This window comes from Pteropus vampyrus, unplaced genomic scaffold (assembly GCF_000151845.1).
Source record: "Pteropus vampyrus isolate Shadow unplaced genomic scaffold, Pvam_2.0 Scaffold374, whole genome shotgun sequence".
Taxonomy (NCBI): Eukaryota; Metazoa; Chordata; class Mammalia; order Chiroptera; family Pteropodidae; genus Pteropus; species Pteropus vampyrus.
The window spans coordinates 884,408-903,307 of record NW_011889155.1 but is presented as its reverse complement, the minus strand read 5'-3'; the positions used below and the strand labels follow the sequence as shown (position 1 = coordinate 903,307).

The 18,900-nt window shown below is 46.8% G+C and overlaps 1 protein-coding gene across 1 annotated transcript in view; it reads left to right on the top strand.

Moving 5' to 3' along the window:
• The window catches only part of UBR4 (ubiquitin protein ligase E3 component n-recognin 4), a 128,464-nt gene that overhangs the window by 102,833 nt on the left and 6,731 nt on the right, over positions 1-18,900 (top strand). The window contains exons 90-103 of the mRNA XM_011379756.2: positions 241-321; positions 2,500-2,587; positions 3,111-3,238; positions 4,138-4,245; positions 4,764-4,883; positions 5,531-5,721; positions 6,142-6,315; positions 6,680-6,779; positions 9,972-10,190; positions 11,083-11,196; positions 12,125-12,267; positions 12,695-12,820; positions 13,925-14,119; positions 16,885-17,109. Of these exons, the coding sequence (XP_011378058.1) occupies positions 241-321; positions 2,500-2,587; positions 3,111-3,238; positions 4,138-4,245; positions 4,764-4,883; positions 5,531-5,721; positions 6,142-6,315; positions 6,680-6,779; positions 9,972-10,190; positions 11,083-11,196; positions 12,125-12,267; positions 12,695-12,820; positions 13,925-14,119; positions 16,885-17,109 (2,012 nt within the window). The remainder of the gene's footprint in view (positions 1-240; positions 322-2,499; positions 2,588-3,110; positions 3,239-4,137; positions 4,246-4,763; positions 4,884-5,530; positions 5,722-6,141; positions 6,316-6,679; positions 6,780-9,971; positions 10,191-11,082; positions 11,197-12,124; positions 12,268-12,694; positions 12,821-13,924; positions 14,120-16,884; positions 17,110-18,900) is intronic.

Genomic DNA, 18,900 nt, shown 5'->3' with positions numbered 1-18,900 from the left:
ATTTCAGCCTGCAGTCCATGGTTTGGGTTAAGGGTGTTTGTAACCCCTGAAATTGTGTGCAAAATTCTGTGTGCTGTGCACATATATGCATTTTTTTTTTTTTAGAGAGGGAGAGTTGATTGGTCTATGACACATAAAAATTATGAATTATGAACCTCTGCCATAAAGTGTCCTTTGATCTTGAAATTTACTTGCCTTACAATTACTTGTAATAACAGCCTCATCTACTTTTCTGTTCAGCTTCTTGTGAACAATAAAATCATTAGTTTGGACCTTCCTGTGGCCGAGGTTTACAAGAAAGTCTGGTGTACCACAAATGAGGTATGTGCTTGCTTTCTTGCTTGGAGGTGTGGGTTTACTTTTCTGACATATGCAGACTTGTACCAGGAGGAGCTGTTGTCAGTCATCACTTACCCAGCCTGTAGCAGCACTTAGGGAGCTGCACTTCCCCTGTTTGTGATTGTGTGGAGAGAACCAGTCATCTTGTCCTCCCTTTAAGGCATCTGACCTGTGAAGGTAGAAGAGCTTCAGGAGAGGATGAGCGTTGTCTGGTTATGTGCAGTCAGGCTGGGCAGAGTCTGAGGAAGCACCGCGACGGGGAACGCTTGCTGTCTTATACCCTTTATATATGGGTGCATTGTGACTGAGATTAATCCTCAGCTTTTGAGGCCCGCTCACTTATCAGAACATTATTCCAGTGGCCGTGTCAAGTAGCATCGTTTCTGTTTTACTAGTTGGAGAGTCGAGACTCAAACAGGCAGTTACTCCTGAGGAGGGGAGAGGGAGCTGAAGGAAGTTCAGCATGCTGGTGGCGGTCCTTTTCTCCCTTTGGCCATCTCAGTGCTCTCTGTCCACTCATGAAGGTCTGTCTTAGATAGTCCACTTTCCACCTCTCTTCTCTTTTCTTAATTTCTTTTCTGTTCTTTCCTTTCCCCATTCCTTCTTATCTCTTGCCTCTGTTGGGGGAATCTTTAGAAAGTGAATCAAATAAATAATTACAGCAAACCAGTATACCAGTGAGACACAGTGAACATTTCCATATTTAGTTCCAAATATTTCTATAGAGTTTAAAAAACCAAATTAGTAGTGTACCATTGGTACATTTTGGCCTTGAATTTGTTACGTATTTTTGCTTCTCTCCCATTGTGCTGGGACTCCTGGATACTGTTTGCTGTTGGATGGCTGCCAGCTGGGTGGATCAGTGCTTTTGGCAGGAACTGCAGAAGACTGCCCCATCCAATGCATCTTGTCATTGACATTTTAGCATCAAAACAGAATGACAGATTTAATCTGTGATGCACGTAAAAAATTAAGACCAAGTTTCTATGAGTGCCTTTGTAAATGATGGTTTGGGACCCAAAGAATACACATGGTATCTCCCCTTTTGAACCATGAGGCAACGCAGAAGTTGAGGATTAGTCGACCCTTGCATTAGTATGCTTAATCCACAAAGGAGTTCCGCTGGCAAAGTTTGTGGCAGCTTTGTATCTGGGCCTTCATCAACTTCCCTTTTCATTTTGTCCCCCATTTCCCTCATAAACAGCCCATCTCTTTAGCTGTTGACTGGAGCTTGTTCTGTTTTCTAAGTCTCTTTCTGTCCATGGTCTATGGCTGTTCTCTCTTAGTTCCCATTGAGCTTCCATAGCTGGAAACCCTTCTGAAACTGGCCTTTCTGACAGTTTCTCTCCTCCAGGGTTTTCTCTCCTGATGCTGAGCACGGGCTTAGAGGCAGGCAGCTTGAATTTAGTGTGGTATCTTCTCTCCCACTTATTTTTATATAGAGCGACTTCAAGGCCCTGTTTCTCATCTTGGAACAAGAATAATGTAAATGCTAGAGTGCCTAATTCAGTATCCAGTGTTGAGCGAACTCTCACGATCCTCCAATTTATAGAAGCTGTAATCTTTCTAATTTACAAAAGACTTCTTTGCTGTATGGTTATATGAAGACCTTAGGATCTCCACGGGCAGAGATTGTTGTATTCTTTTTTCTCACTTTTAGTTCCTGAGACTTGAATCAGAGCTCTTTGATCCTATTGCCCTCCCTCATCCTGATTCTTTGAGTAGTGATCCTTATTGGTTAGAGAGAGTTTCTATTCCTGAAGGAGGCATAGGCGTGGAATTAGATCTGGGCTTGTGACTGGATAACTTTGGACAACTGCCTAATCTCGTACAGTAGGATAGTATAAAGTGCTTAATTAGCATAGGATTTAGCATAGAGTAAAACAATAAATAATAGTTGTTATTATGTAGAGTTTTCATAGAAAACTAAATGAGATAGGGTCTATAAAATGCTTCACACAATTCCTGGCCTATAGTAGACAGTAAATAAATTAGCTTCTAAGTGAAATGCAGTGCATTTGGATTCTGGATGTTGTAGTTTGGATATTGCAGAGAACAGAAGTTGTCCACATTGTTGAGGCATTAAGCAAGATCAGGCGTTGAGTCCTTTACATTTTCTGGGCTTATTTACGAGTACCTTTCTCCAACTGCCCTTCTCAGGGAGAGCCCATGAGGATTGTTTATCGAATGCGGGGGCTGCTGGGCGATGCCACTGAAGAGTTTATCGAGTCCCTGGACTCCACCACAGGTATGGATAGCCCTTTTCACAGATTCTGCTGCATGTGAGATTTGAGCTTTGGGACCAATGAATGTTTCATGTCCTGGGACTTGAGGGTATTCTGCACAAATACTCTCTTATACCTCTGATCAAAATGGAGGGGAGATTACTTCTCCAACAGGAAAAGTACAGGTTTCTATAGCCTGATTCAGACACCTCTGGGGCTGAGAACCAGAGAATATAATGTAATTAGCAACAAACTTGAGTTCAGATTTATTTTTAGCTTAGTTTTTTACCTCCACTGGTGGTTGTGGTGCTTATCTTTTCACATATTTGAGTAAATAATTTTAAGTGACTTGAATCTTTTAGAAAGCTCCTATGAGGAGTGAGATCGTGCAGTTTAATATCCAATATCGACCCCTTTTATTGGCTGTGTCTTTCTTTGTTGGAGATAATGGACAATGGAAGTAGCTATCAGCCTGAAAGAGGGCTCTCGGTTTTATTCCCATATTCATCTTTTCCTCTATTTCTGTTTGACTTCCCTTCTCCCCAGATGAAGAAGAAGATGAAGAAGAAGTGTATAAGATGGCTGGTGTGATGGCCCAGTGTGGGGGCTTGGAATGCATGCTTAACAGACTGGCAGGGATCAAAGATTTCAAGCAGGGCCGCCACCTTTTAACAGTAAGTTGGAGGCAGCAAGGTGGGACTAGGGACTAGCCTTCTGCTTTGGGAGAGGCCCCTAATGGAAAGAAGGTGTGGCCATTGTGCCATTTAACCCTAGAGGGCAGCATGGTACCACAGACCAGTGCAAGCCCATGAAGGACCTGGTGGCTCCCTGAGGCCTCTCATCTAGGTTTCTTTCCCCCACTACCCTCTTCCCGGCCCCCTCCCCCACAAAAAGCCAGTGTGTTGGCAGCCTTCTTCTGTGTTTCTTTAGTCACCTGTGGAACCAGTGTCTAATTGTCTTTCCCTAAAACACTGTACTTGTGTCTACTATTATTAATATTGCTTTTTAAATGGATTTTGTAAGTAACCTTTTCATTTCGTGTAGGATTTTGGTTATTCATCTACCTATCTTATTAGTAAGGAATAGAAGATTCCAAAGGCACTGCAAATATTATAGTATGAGTTTCACCTCCACGGGATGGGAGAACATGTATTACTGTGCCCATGTTTTAAACAACATATGTGGTTCTGAGCTCCCACAGGCCATGGGTGTTGGAATCTCTCTGTTGACTGTTCAGAGTCTGAGTTAGTGCTAGAATTTCCCCCAAGACAGCAGAGCATCACCTGTTCCATTAGCAATTGGTGTCCCTGGTATAGTCTTAGAGATGGTAGAGATCTACTCAGTCCATGAGGGCAACCTCTGGAGAACATCGATATTTCAAATGCCGGCCTGGTATGAGATTTCAGCCACCGTACCATATCCCCTTAAGGATCACTTCTCTCCACTGTCCTCTGCATTTCAGGGAGAGTGCCTGCTGATTGTGTGTGACCCCTCTCAGTTCTTTCCTGCTTGTCCCCACATCATTATTCTCTCTCCAATGGTCTCTTGGATTTTGACTGGCTTTTCTTGTCAGGTGCTGCTGAAATTGTTCAGTTACTGTGTGAAGGTGAAAGTCAACCGGCAGCAACTGGTCAAGCTGGAAATGAACACTCTGAACGTCATGCTGGGGACCCTAAACTTGGTAAAGAGCACGGGCTGCAAAATATAAAGAATGAGTCTTAGAAGTCCTGAGTGGGAGGAAAGACAGCTTAATTCTGGACTCTAATGAAATGGATTTGTGGCCTCTTCAGGCCCTTTATCTGTCTCTGACTGGCACGAAGGCTTAGCTCATTCAGGCTGTCCCCTTTCCTTCTGCTGGCTCAGCCCCGTGCTGCTGCCATGACACCCAAGAGCTTTCTTGTCCTTTTCCTGAATTCAGAGCAGAGGCTAGAGGAAGTTCTTAAAATAGTCCAGACCACACACCAGTGGAAGAGTAGTGCTGCTTGCCTCAGGGCAACCGGAAAGAAATCTGGACCATCATATTCTCACTGTCCTCAAAAGCCCACATGCTTATCTCTCTCAGAACACGAACACGCATGCTTGCACGCACGCACGTGCATCTGGGAAGTGTGGCCATGAAGGACATCTTCGAGGAGCAGATCCCATCTGCCATGAGTGGTTATGTCGTTATCCCTGGAGTAACTGCGTTTCCTCCTCTAGGCCCTGGTCGCTGAGCAGGAAAGCAAGGACAGTGGCGGTGCAGCTGTGGCTGAGCAGGTGCTTAGCATCATGGAGATCATTCTAGATGAGTCCAATGCTGAGCCCCTGAGTGAGGACAAGGTGAGTGGAGCGCAGTCTGTCCATCTGGAGACGTTGGGAGCCTGCACGTCTCACCGCCAGCAGTGGGCTTGTTTATGTCTAGCTGTATCACCTGAGAACGATTGACCCTGCTCAGCTCAGGAATGGCAAGGCTCAACTAATTAATGGAGACATCATTGCACTGGAGCCTAAAATCTGTGGATTCAGAGGAAACAAAGCTGCTAAGGATAGCCTTTCACTCAGAAGCTGCTCATTAATGGAATTCTGGCATGTTCCAGTTGATGGACAGGGACCATAGTCCAACCCCTCATTTCACACTTGAGGAAACTAAGCCCAGAGAAATGAAGTGAGCTGTTCAGTGTTACTCAGTTGGTTACTATGTAGTTGTTAGATAGTTGGAGGGCTAGAACCCAGGTCTCCAACTCCCAGTTCAGTGTCTCTCCCCTGTACCATTGCCTTCCTGCATCCTTACTAGTGCCAATGTTTTAGCTAAAGATTATTAATAGCCATGACAGAAATTTAGAAACAAATTTATCAAGTGGAACTCATTTATTCTCCAAGAAGTGCTGTGACACAGTTCTTTTAGGGCTTCTTCTGATGGCTCTGCTGGGGGCACCGCAGCCAGAATCTTGACCCCATGAGTGGCCCCATCCTTTTTCCTGTTGCAGGGCAACCTCCTCCTGACGGGAGACAAAGATCAGCTCGTGATGCTCTTGGACCAGATCAACAGCACCTTTGTGCGCTCCAACCCGAGCGTGCTCCAGGGCCTGCTGCGCATCATCCCGTACCTGTCCTTTGGAGAGTTGGAGAAGATGCAGATCTTGGTGGAGCGCTTCAAACCGTACTGCAGCTTTGACAAGTATGTTGTTTGGATTTCACACAGCCGAGGGAGAGTCCCCACAAAAACCGCGAACTACTTTTGTGAGACTGAGGACGAATCACCCGAATTTCTTTCTGGCCTTTAATGGGCTCAGTCTAATTGGGGATCCAATGAAAATATATTAAAATATATTGTGTTAAGTTGGCAGAGGAGGCAGAGTGGTTGTGAGTTGAGAAGGGGGTGCGACAGAATGGAGGGAGTCAAGAGTAAAAAGCTGGAAAACACAAGGGACTGTTGGGAGTTTGGGGATGGAGCAGGTAAGAGGGAGAGTGTCAGGAACCAGATCTGCAGATTCTTCATGTCACGCTAAGGAGTTTAGACTTGACTCTATACTGTCGAAGATTGTTCGGCTTGTGGTATTCCTTCCTCATTCTCAGACTCTGCAGTCTTTTCTCCTAGGTATGACGAAGATCACAGTGGAGATGATAAAGTCTTCCTGGACTGCTTCTGTAAAATAGCAGCTGGCATCAAGAACAACAGCAATGGGCACCAGCTAAAGGATCTGATTCTGCAGAAGGGAATTACCCAGAATGCACTTGACTACATGAAAAAGCACATCCCCACTGCCAAGAAGTAAGAAGCAGCTCTGCCAGAGTGACTGTGTTCTTTCCTCCTTTCCCAGTTCCTTTCACCTCCATCATCTTGACATAAAGCTTCATCATTCCCCTTTGCCCTCCTTTGGGTCTTCCTTCTGGAAACTACCAAGGTGACCACTTAGCCACTGCAGAGTCCTTTGGGGCTCTGGGAAAAGGATGGCAGCCTTTTGGGGTTTATTTAGAGTACTCATTTCTACCTGGCTTCTCAGCTGAGCTGGGTAGTCCTTGGTGATTCTTTGTGGCATTCTTGGAGGGCTGTTTAAACAAGCCAGAATCAGCAGCTGGTTTTTAGGTAGCTTTTGCTTCTTTGGCCTGCTAACAAGCCTTTATTTGCTTTGCAGTTTGGATGCTGACGTCTGGAAAAAGTTTTTGTCTCGCCCAGCTCTGCCATTTATCCTGAGGCTGCTTCGGGGGTTGGCCATCCAGCACCCTGCCACCCAGGTGAGTTGCCAGCCTGCATGTGGACCTTTTTCTGGAAATAGGACATGTAGTGTGAAGGAACCATACACCGTCATCTCACTTCCCATGACTGAGTGAAGATAACCGCCTTGATTAGCCTTGAGACGTGACCTGCCCTAATACGTAAGACTCCAGTGAGTGGAAGAGACTCTCAGAGGCCACCTGGCTCATCGCTCTGTGGAGAGGATTAAGTTCTATTTGGGATTTCCGCATTCAGCTCATTCTTATTTGGGGCTTCATTATTTCACAGGTCAGCTGAGCATCAGGTAAACTGCGAGGGTGTGGCTGGCTTGAGTGTAAGATAGTTTTGCTTTCTGGCCGAAGTCACTGGGGCATTTGTAATACCACCACCGTTTTCTACAGTGTCCCAGGAAGCTGAAAACTTCATGCACAGAGAGGCCTGCCCATTCCACTCTGCTGCTCATTCCTGATATCTCCCCCTGGGGCCGAGGTAGCTGTTACTCTCACAAATCCTAACTGGCCTGGACAGGTGACCAGGCAGGGGTTTTTCATTAATTAACGTTTTTATTTTGAGATAACTATAGATTCACGTGCAGTTGTGATACAGTATATGTTCCCATTACCCAGTTTCTCTCAGTGGCAACATCTCGTCGAACTATAGTTTGATGTCACAACCAGGGTGTTGACATTGGTGCAGTCAAGTTTCGGGACGGCTTCATCACCACAAGGGGCCCTCCTGTAGCACTGTTACAGCCACATTCACCTTCCCCCACCCCCACGCCGCTGACTCCTGGCAACCACCGACTGACCTTTTCTCCATTTCTGTAATTTTGACATTTCAGGAATGTTATATAAATGGAATCATACAGCCTGTGGCCTTTTGAGGATGGGCTTTTTTTAGTCAGCATAATTTTCTGGAGATTCATCCAGAAAATTGTTGTTGTGTGTATCAGTAGTTAATTCCTTTTCGTTGAGTGGCGTCCATGGTGTGGCAGTACCATGACCTGTTTAGCCATCCACCCATTAAAAGACATCTAGGTTGTTTCTGGTGCAGGGCTTTTTCAAATAAAGCTGCTGCGAACATTCATGTATAGGTTTTATGTGAATATAAGTTTTCATTTCTCTGGGATAGATGCCCAGAAGTATAGTTGCTAGTTGCAAATATGTTAGTTGTATATTTAGTTTTATGAGAAAGTGACAAACCGTTTTCTAGAGTGACTGCACTGTATTTCATTCTCACCAGCAATGCTTGAGTGATCTCCTTTTTCTCTGCATCTTTGGCAGCATTTGATGGTGTCACTGTTTTCTATTTTAGCCATTCTGATAGATGTATAGTGATACCTTATTGTGGTTTTAATTTGTAGTTCCCCAGTGGCTGATGATGCTGCATATACATCTCTTTATGTGCCTCATCTGTGTATCTTCAGTGAACTGTGTCTTCATATCTTTTGTTTTCTTAATGTTGAGTTTTGAGAGTTCTTAGGGCTAAATTTTTTTCTGTTTAGCGTTCTACCTTGAATATACTTTCATATTCTCATTTGGTAATCTGTTCTGATAATTCATTTCAGAAACATGGTGATTTGGTTAAAAAAAGATTCCTCTCTCTGTCTCATCTAAGTCTCTGTTGTCTAAACTTTTGGTCAGTTCAGTGGAGATGGTCCTAATTAGTACATCTTTGGGGGGATAACTTTTTCTATGTAAGAGTCTTATATTATTTCCCCGATTTTTATAATATTTCTGTTTTGAATGTGGATAAATCAAGGGACTGAGCTGTGATTTGGCCATTGGCAACGAGTGAGCTTGGAATAGGTCAGCTGATATCCAGATTATTCTTAGTTACTAAGTTGAATTACTTTCTTTAGAATAAGGCTTTGTGTAGTCAGATATTCAGCATTCACACTTGTGACCGCTCAGTTTTTTTTTTCAACACGTAATTATTTAACTCTTATTGGGTGCCTGTGCTATGCTAGACTGAGGAGACTAATTGGTGAGGTGGACAGTGAATGGATTCAACAGAGATCTGGAAAGGTAGAATAAATGGATTTGGAGATTGATTGCACATGGGAAGTGAAGAAGCTGGATGAATTAAGAACTCTACTGAGTTTCTGGATTGGGTCACAGGATGAAAGGTGGTGCTATTGAATGAGGTGGGAGAACCTAGGAGGTTTGATTAAGGTGGAGGAGAGTTGGTTTTATAAGACTGTCCATGTGTGGTCTGTCCTCCTAACTAGAATGTTAGCTTCAGGGGGGCACAATTTTTGTCTCCCCAGCACCTGAAACACTGTTTCACACATGTGCTTCACACATGTAAAGCCCCGGAGTGTTGAGTGTGGAGTACCGGCGGAATAGTTCAATAGGCAGTTGAACTATGGGTTTAGCGTTTAGGAGCCTGAGACATGAGCTACCCTATAATTTTGCTGAGGCACAAATTTGAAGCTATGAGAACAGATTTATGAGCTAGTGAGTGATCTGAGTTGAATGCTGAGCTTTCACATTACAAGTTCGCTTTGTTGTTTTCAATTTATTGTCAAATATGTAGCAACCGTCCAATTCACTTGTGATGAGTATAGTGTGGATTTCAATGATATGATGCTATTTTTCAGTGAGCTCATTGGAGAGCTTTTTCAAACTATGCCTGCCTTCAGTGTTCTGATGTTCTCCCATCCCTGTTCAGAGCATAGTGCTATAGTACAGTAATTGCCAACTTTCTCAGGCGTGGGGGTTTCTTGTTAATATATTTGTTAAGTATTTTCTTATCCCCAGTCTTGCTTAGGGTAATACCTCTAGTGTCCCTAGGTGCAGAACTTGCCCGTGCTCCTGAGTCTGGGGAACCCAGAACCCCAGATGAAGGCCTTAGCATGGTCCCTGCGTACCTCAAAGGCCTGCTCTGCTCAGTGCAGTCACTGCATTCACCACTCAGGCCTCATCAGGTGCTGTTTCTCTGGGGAATCCTATCTGAGCCCCTTTCACTGTGCCTGGATGCTTTACGTATGTTATTTAATTTAAATCATCACAGCAACCCCGGCATTACCCCCATTTTATAGATAGAGATACTGGTCAAAGGTCAGGGGCAGAGCTTAACCTTCTTCCATTTGTCCGATGCTCTTAAAGTGTAGATTCAAAGGATCTGTTTGAAACTGAGCATTTTAGCTTCTAGGAAGAATGCTTATCTATATATTGGAGGCATGCATCTCTCTGGTCCCTTCTCGACAGGTTCTCATTGGAACTGACTCCATCACAAATCTACATAAACTAGAGCAGGTGTCCAGCGATGAGGGCATTGGCACCCTGGCAGAGAACCTGCTAGAGGCACTGCGGGAGCACCCCGACGTAAACAGGAAGATTGATGCAGCCCGCAGGGAGACCCGGGCCGAGAAGAAGCGCATGGCCATGGCGATGAGGCAGAAAGCTCTGGGCACCCTGGGCATGACGGTAAAGCCACTCCCCTAGTCCCCACATTCTTGCCCACACTGTTGAGGAGATGGACGTGGCATAATCATTTGTGCTTCAGGACAGAACAGAGGAAGAGGAGGAAACTAAGTGTGCTAAGTAAGCTTACCTTTAATCTTCCCAACAACCCTCAGAAGAGTGACTATTATTGTCTTGCTGTGTAGGTGAGACTCATAGGTTAAGGGACTTAACAGGTTCACAGAAACAGTCAAAATGGTGATGATAACCATTGTTTATGAGGCTTTACTCTATGCCAAGCACTATACTTAGGTACCTTACTGGTAAGATTTTATTTAAGCCCTCGTGCCTCGTGTGGTTCTTTGAGGTTGATTTTATACCTATTTTCAGTTGAACTAATTGAGGATGAGAGGTGAATAGGCCAAGGCACATAACTAATACATGGTTGATGGGATTTTAAACCTGGGTCTGTTCACACAAAGGGCTTAGCTCTTTTCACTGTCCTGCCTGAGAGGAAGCAGTTGTCCTGTGAGAGTCCCCTCCAAACCAGTAAACCTGAGTGTCAGCAGTTTTAAAACTCCCATGGGAACAGTAAATGAATCATAATGCAAGAGCCCTTGGCAGCCGAGACTTGGTATTGCTGGCACAAAGAAAGGGGGCTTTTTTGGTGGCAAGTGGCGACTTGCCAGGGTTCCAGCTGGATGGTTTCCTCTGCTTCAGTGGTTCTTGTAGGAAGAGGCTAGAGGGAGAATCTAGGTCTTTACCCTCATTAGAAGCCAACTAAAGAGGCTCCCTTTCGATGCAGCAGTCCTTTGGTGTATGTGGTGGGTCAGCCCTTTCCCTGAGTATCCCCAAGCTAGAGTGGCAGGGTGGGGAGAAAGCCCCTCTGACATGCCATCTGGGGTTCCCCTGACAGACAAATGAAAAGGGCCAGGTCGTGACGAAGACGGCGCTCCTGAAGCAGATGGAAGAGCTGATCGAAGAGCCGGGCCTCACGTGCTGCATCTGCCGGGAGGGGTACAAGTTCCAGGTACATCTCTGGGCCCGCCCGGCCCGATGGCACATCCACGTCCCTTGCTCTGGTGGTGTCCCTCTCCTGAGCCTTTTGTTCTTAGATTGGCCAGAGGCAAGGCTTGTGTCTTGGCCATGGTCCTCTTTATAGGCAAGAAGGCAAACTGATCCAAACATGAGTTGTCTTCATCACCATCAACAACCACTCATTGGATTCTTTCTGTGCTGGAACCTATGCCCAGAGCTTTACGTCAACTGTGCGGTTTTATCTTTAAATTTGTAAAAAGCCCCAATTTATGGATGAGAGGACAAAGGTCATGGGTATAGCCAGAGTTCTAGCCCAGGCGCCTCTGACTCTAGACCTGGGGCTTTTAAAAACACACTGTGCTGCTTCCATTCAGAACACCTGGGGAGACCAGGCTCCCCCTAACTAGATTTATACCTGACAGCAGAGCAGCAAGTGACCTGTTTGCTCCCCTAAAGGCCTAAAACAGGTCTTCTTTCTCTCCAGCTTGAATTTACTACTTAGCACCCAGGCTGTTGAAGGGCAATCATGGGCCACAAGCCTCTTAAGTCCTGCTGTAACACAGGCTCTTGGAGCTGCCTGACAAGTTTTGAAAAGCAAGTGTCTTATCCAGAAGGCACACTTTATTCTTCATGTTCAGAAAAAGGAAGCAAAAAGAAAAGACGATTTAGGCTCACATTTTTGCCTTTCCATCTGCACAGCATCTGCTTTATTTTGGTTGCTGCCCCCCACACTCCTCGTTTTACCAGGGCTTTGCCCAGCCAAGTGCTTAACAAAGAGTTTGGGGTGCTGACCATCGCCACCTCTCCTGGATTATCACCTCCTAGGAGGGTTGACATTCGAGTCCCCTCTGCTCTGCCTCACCTCCTTCCAAGGCCTGCCTTGGAGTTTCTCACCCGTCCTTTTTATATTGTCTTTGTAGCCCACGAAGGTCTTGGGCATTTATACTTTCACCAAGCGGGTAGCCTTGGAGGAGATGGAAAATAAGCCCCGGAAACAGCAGGGCTACAGCAGCGTGTCTCACTTCAACATCGTGCACTACGATTGCCACCTGGCTGCCGTCAGGTAGGCCCTGCTCCATGGGCGGGCCCCTCGCTCACAGGTGCCTCAGTTCTAGACCTTTGTTACTTAGGAGGAACGGCTTGGGCTTTGAGGGGGTGGGACCACCCACCCCGAGGTTTTAGTGCTGTTCTTTAGTCTCGGGGGAGCGGAGTATTCCACCCTAAACCAGATAGACCCCCAAGAGCTATTTTTGCCATGTTACGCATGGCTTTTGGCCTAAGGCTGGCGAAGGCAATCACACTTGCCTGAAGCAGGGAAGCCGGCGTTTACTGCATCGGACTTACAGATGGCCAGTTCTCTGTAGAGTCAGGAGCATGGGCTGACTTACTTCTTTAGTGTTAGCAAACCTTTCTCTACTTCCACTCGCCTAGGCACCTGGTTGCCAGATTAATTCCAGCAGTCATTCCTCCCTGCTCTCCCCCCAATCCAGGTTGGCTCGAGGCCGAGAAGAGTGGGAAAGTGCCGCCCTTCAGAACGCCAACACTAAGTGCAATGGGCTCCTTCCAGTCTGGGGACCACACGTCCCCGAGTCAGCTTTTGCCACTTGCTTGGCAAGGTGAGTGTTGAGCATTTTGCACAGTAGGGAAGAGGGGACTCCCAGGAGATAGGGGAGATAAGCTCTCAGCCCAGCCCATGGTAACACCATTTCCTGTCACCTTCACTGGGAACCCATGTCTCTTTGCTTACTGACAGGGTCTGTCTGAAACAGAGGGGAACTCTACTGAGAGAAACCAGCACCCTCAGTGTCTGGTGTGCCATGTAGAATTTCTAGTTTTTCACTGCCTCTCCTCCTTTGTTGATTAAGGACATAAAACACGCAATGCCAGACTTGATCCTCCAGGCCAGAATTTTCCAGAGTTCACTTCTTCACTGTGTTGTGTGCCTCTGAGGTTTAAATAATAAAAATAAATAGTTTAGTGGCATGGGGAGTATCACGCTCCTTTCCAGCCTTCCCCGTCCTAAAATCCAAAGTAGAGTAGAGTGTCTCAAGCTTCTGCGAGGTCCTCGCCTCTCACTGATGCCTTGTGGAGTGACACCCCATCCTGAGTCCTGTGTTTAAAGCTCAGGGGTGAAAAGGTACTTACCATTAAACAGGGAGCTGGCAGTAATAATGATGAAAGTAATAACAGGCAACATATTGAAATGCTTACCATGTGTTATTATTGTAAATACAGATGAAGAAATTGAGGCACAGAGATTGGGTAACTTGTGGTCACACAGTTAATAAGAGGCATAATAGATGGTAACATACATTGACATAGAAAAAACTTCTTTAGAGGTTGCGGACATGATTCTTAAGAATAGATTTCCTTATCAGTCAGAATGGACAAATTTGTTTTCTTCTAAAATGTACTTCTAGGTGTGGCCATGATATGTCCTATGACATTGATCTATCAAGAAATGGGCCCCCAAAACTGGTGGGTTCTCATGCAAGCTTGGAGAACATCACATTCAGTCACAGCAGATATGAAAATGTCCTCTGCTCTTGTCTTTCTTCTAGCCCCAGTCCTCGTCCTCGACTCTCCCTTTCATTCCTCTATCCATTTGTGTAACCTTTGCAGCCGTCGGGGGAAGGGGGTGCCCAGCGGCTTCTGCCTTCCCAGCCGGTTGTCACCAGGGAACTTGCTTCTGTGTCAGCGTTTGCTCCACTTCTCCTCAGGCACAACACTTACCTCCAGGAATGTACGGGCCAGCGGGAGCCCACATACCAGCTGAACATCCATGACATCAAACTGCTCTTCCTGCGCTTCGCCATGGAGCAGTCATTCAGCGCGGACACCGGCGGGGGTGGCCGGGAGAGCAACATCCACCTGATCCCGTACATCATCCACACTGTGCTTTACGTCCTGAACACGTCAGTACCTCCACCCCGGGCAGCATCTGGCTGACCCAGGATCTCCCACTTGTCCATATCCACCCTAGTTCATCCCAGAGCAGATGCCTGACCTCAGACAGCCTTTACTGAAGTAGGAATGTTCATCTGCGGCTTTTAGGTGACTTCCTTTCCCAAACTGTCCCATCTCCCACTGTGGGCAGCCAAGGGCTGCATCTTGGACTGACCTTCAGCCCAGAGGGGATGAGAACTGGGAGAAGCCAGACCATTGCAGCTTCTAATTCTCTGTAGCCTCTACTTCTACTTGCAAGACTCTCTTTTCTTGAGTTGAGGGTGGCCATGGGTCAGAGACGCACACACTGTCAAGGACACACTGGATGTTACAGGTGAGAGTTTCACATCTTGGGGATGCAGCAGAACCAAGGACCCATTTCAGAAATGGAAACCGGACTTGCTATCCTTATTTTCTCTCCAGTAATGCTTCTGGCAAGTTTAAGGGGAAAGGGGGTACTAAGGAATACCCAGGAAAGTCAACTGAGAAGGAAGGCAGCCAGGAAGAAATAGAGTTGTATTTTTTTTCCCTGAGTACATTATGGAATAGTTAGGTTGATACCTAAAGGTATAATTTTAAAGAATCACTTAGAGGGGTAGAGAATATTATTCTTTCATTTCAACCGAGATTTTTAAAAGCAGATTAAGAAAGTTAATATACTTTAGCTCTTAGATTTGATTTAAATGGTTTCATACTTTTAGGTCCCTAGCAAGAGTCTTAAAACTTCGTTGGGCAGAGAATGGCCAGGCTGTGGAAAGGCTGTCTGTGTACAGTCCACTCGAGGCAGCTGCAATTCAGTCTAGGCAGCAGGACAGCCCGTCTCCTGTCCATTCTGGTCTTCTCTCTTCAGCAGTGTTATTTTCTGTTACCCTCCCACTTCTTTACCAGTTAAAAGGCTCACCTCCAGACGCAGGCTTCATTGTTAAAAAGATGCACGGGCGGGTCTCCATCAGTGCATTACATCACCTGCTAAACTATTTAGACTGTCAAGAAACACCTGCATCGCTGACAACACAGACATTCCCACTATCCAAACTGCTTCAGGCCTGAGCAACGCTTAATTATGTGTTTGTGGGCTTTTGCAGAGACATGTCTCTTGGCAGCTGTGAGGTAGAGTAGACTGCTCTCTTCTCCAGGGAGAAAAGCAGACCCACAGCGGCAGAGTGATTTGCTTAGCAGAACAGAGCCAGTGTTTTCAGGTGTCACTGTTTCTTAAATGCCAGACATTTTAACTCCTGCTCAAATTTCCTAGTAGGAGAGAGAGTTGGCAGAGTCACGGTAATCTTGGTGAGTTAGAGGCTGATCTGGAAGCTTCATGGAGAGTCCCTGTTTCCCATCCACAGACTGTTTCGGCATTTCACATTGGTGTGAGCTCAGTCATGGGGAGCAGGGTGAGGGGGGCCGGCTGTCTTTGGTGGGCCATTCGTGTGTGAAGGCAAGTATATCATACCATGAGCCAGAGCACAGCTGAGCAGGTCTCGTGGTGGCAGAAAGCCTCTGATCCCCAGTTCTGGAAAGTCAAGTCGAGTATGTTCATCTGTTGCATTTTATTTATGCCATTCTTCAGGGAGCAGAAGGAAACAGAATGTCCTTGCACTGTCCTCTCTTGTTTTCACACAGTTCAGTGTCTGGCAGTGCCATCTGTAGACCTAGTAACTTTGATTCTCGTGGTTATTCGTGCTGTGTTTTGTTTATTTTTTTCCCCTATAGAATTCGGATAGGGCGTCAGGCACTCTTGGCCTGAGAGCACCATCCAGGTTATAGGGACAGAGCGCAGCCAGAAACATGTGATCAAGAAGGACTCCAGAGCTCTCAGTGCTGACCCGGGACCGCTTGTCGAGGCTTCTTCCTGGAGGGAAGATAGGGCATCAATGCTGGATTGGCTCGAGCCAGACCGCCTGGGTTCAAAGCCCACTTTCATGCCCCAGTGTGTGACTTTGGGCAGAATATTTACTTTGTCTGTATTGTAGTTTCCTCTTCTGTAAGATTGAGGTAGTGCCAGTACCTGTCTCGTAGGGTTATTGTGAGGACTAAACGAGATAATCCACACGGAGCCCTTAGAACAGTGTCTGGTGTTAAAGTTTATGGTTGTCATTGTCATTGCAGTTTAGGCAAGAGCAAAAACAAGAAGCAGTGCTTGCCTGGAAGAAGCTGTTCTAATGCAGGAGAGAAGACACATATACAGGAAAACCAACAAAATAGCCAGGGAAAGGAACCGAAGCAAGTGTAGTGTGAACAGCTTAGCTATTATGAGACAACGCGGGGTCAGGGAGATGCAGGCGGTGGGCTCAAAGTCAGAGGTTCTGAATTCACACTGACTCCATCACTTACTGACTTGGTGACTTTGGGCAAATCACACTTCTCTGGGCTTCAGATACCATGGTGAAAAGGTACGAGCTGTCACCTTCCAGAGTCATGGGGACGCCTTGATCGTAGAGTGTTTATGAATGTGCCCAACACAACGCAGGGTACCCAGGAGCCAGTATTTGTTTGGAATTGTGTCGAAGCTGAGCCGCAGGGAGGGAGGGGGCCAAGGAAGACGTCACGGAGTAGGGCTTGGAAGGGAAGTGGTAGCACTTGGAGAGGAGACGGGAGGGGTGGTTGAGGGCGGGCGGGAGTGTCCTGTGATCCAAGCGTCCAAGACACTTAAGATGAGAAATTAGGCAAAACCTCTCCCCTCTTGCTGCTAGACCCCGGCTTCTACCCCGGTTTCATCAGGCACCTTTTGTTCTAGAACACGAGCAACTTCCCGAGAGGAGAAGAACCTCCAGGCCTTCCTAGAGCAGCCCAAGGAGAAGTGGGTGGAGAGTGCCTTTGAAGTGGACGGGCCCCACTATTTCACGGTCCTGGCCCTCCACGTCCTGCCCCCCGAGAAGTGGAGAGCCACACGTGTAGAAATCCTGAGGAGGCTGCTGGTGACCTCTCAGGCCCGGGCAGTGGCTCCAGGGGGAGCCACCAGGTCAGTACCTGCTTCAGGAAGTACCAACTTCAAGGAGCCGTCTCCTGCTGTCTGTCGCCTGGACTGTGTATTCCCAGTGTGTGTAAAAACTGCCTAGCCATGCGCATGTGCTTGTTTGACTTGGTCATTGGCCCTGATTCTTCTCAGTCCGCCACACCAAGAGTCTGGCAGGTTCATGGCCAACTCTGGGTCTGGTGTTCAGCCACTAGAAAGGCGGAGCCGGGCTTACCTCTGAGGAACATTTCAAGAGAGGGAGCCAGCCAGGCACAAGGTGAGACTGCTGATGAGCAGGAGGAGCATTTGGGCTGGCACGGGCTGAAACGAGTGACAGGTATCCCCGTCTGCCGGTTTGGGCATAAACTAGGAAAGCTTCTGCATGGCTGTGGTTGGGGCTTTTCTGATCATAAGAAGCTCATCATCTCACTCCTTGGTCACATTCCCATCCCGTCTGTGCCACATTCCACGAGCCTATTTCTATTTATGTGGACGCCTCCCAAAGAAGGAAGTGGTCCTTGTTTTCATGACCTTGTGCTGAGATTTGGGTCAGATGGCAGGTGTCTTGAGAGAAACATCTGCAAATGACAAGAAGCTCTATAAGACGACCATGTGGATTGCCACACACTCAGTGGACTCTGTGGGCACCACTCTTGGCTCACGGGGGCCCTGTGCTGCCCACCTGACCTGGGCTCCACAGTAGAGGATGGAGTTATCCACTTGCTTCTGCCACGAGGGAAGTCTTCACTTCCAGAAGATCTGTCCTTGAGAGTCTGTTTTTGCTAGGATCTGAGGCAATGTTTCCACATTTGTAGGCCAACGAGAGATTGGAGGCATTTTCAGGCCCCTGACAATGAGAGACCAGGTGGAAACAGCCGTGTGCCTGAACCGGCACACCTGGTATTTTTACCTCCATCAGCTCTGATTTGTCAAGGGTTGCTAGTCGTAGGTACCTTATGCCCCCAGGGAGACCAGGTTGGAGCTCTGCTGTTGAATCAGGGCAGTATCAGCTTCTCTTTTTGTAGAATAGGAGGAGGCAAGTCTTCTTAGAGTCCTGTCTAACCCCTGCCATTGTTCCAGACATAGAGCCCACTTCTCAATGTTTCCCCAAAGCCTGAAGCATTAATAGTTAACTAGCTGCTGGAATCACAGGTTAGATCTGGAGGACTCTAAGTTGTTGATAAGCCAGGCTGGCCCACTTCCATAGCACATAAAGTGACTATTTACTGGGCACGGCTGTCAGTGGCAGGTGTGAAATCTGAGCCCACAGGAGCTGTTTTGCTTTCAGTTAGGAGACTGGAATACATTACTGTCCCAGGCAGTTAAGGAAAAGCCAATTTGATCACAGCTTAATTAGGAAATCCAGTGTGAGCTATATTCATGAGTTGTCATTTTCTCTGTAGCAGTTTAGTCACTTTTATTAATTAGCCTTAAATAATTAAGCTGGGCAGAGTCATTCAAGATTTCTGCTTACCAAGGCAAAACAGCCACAGAGAAGGACCAAACTTGGTGTGGTGTGGGGCATGAGCGGGCGCTCCTGAAACAGACCGGAGGAGGTGCTGGGCGTTAGTGCTGTATTGAGACACCGTCTGAGAGAGATCATGGCTGGAAGGACATTAGAAGACATCATCCTGCTGGTTGGGGCAGTGTCACTGGCACAGGCCTTGTCCTGAGTCCTGTACATTGTGGGGTGGGAGGCAGTGGCAGAGATAGAGAAGTGTAGCGCTAGGAATCTGCAGCAGAGAAGTTGACCTTTTCTGCATGTTGTACATTCAGGGCAACAGGTCCTCAGCCAGG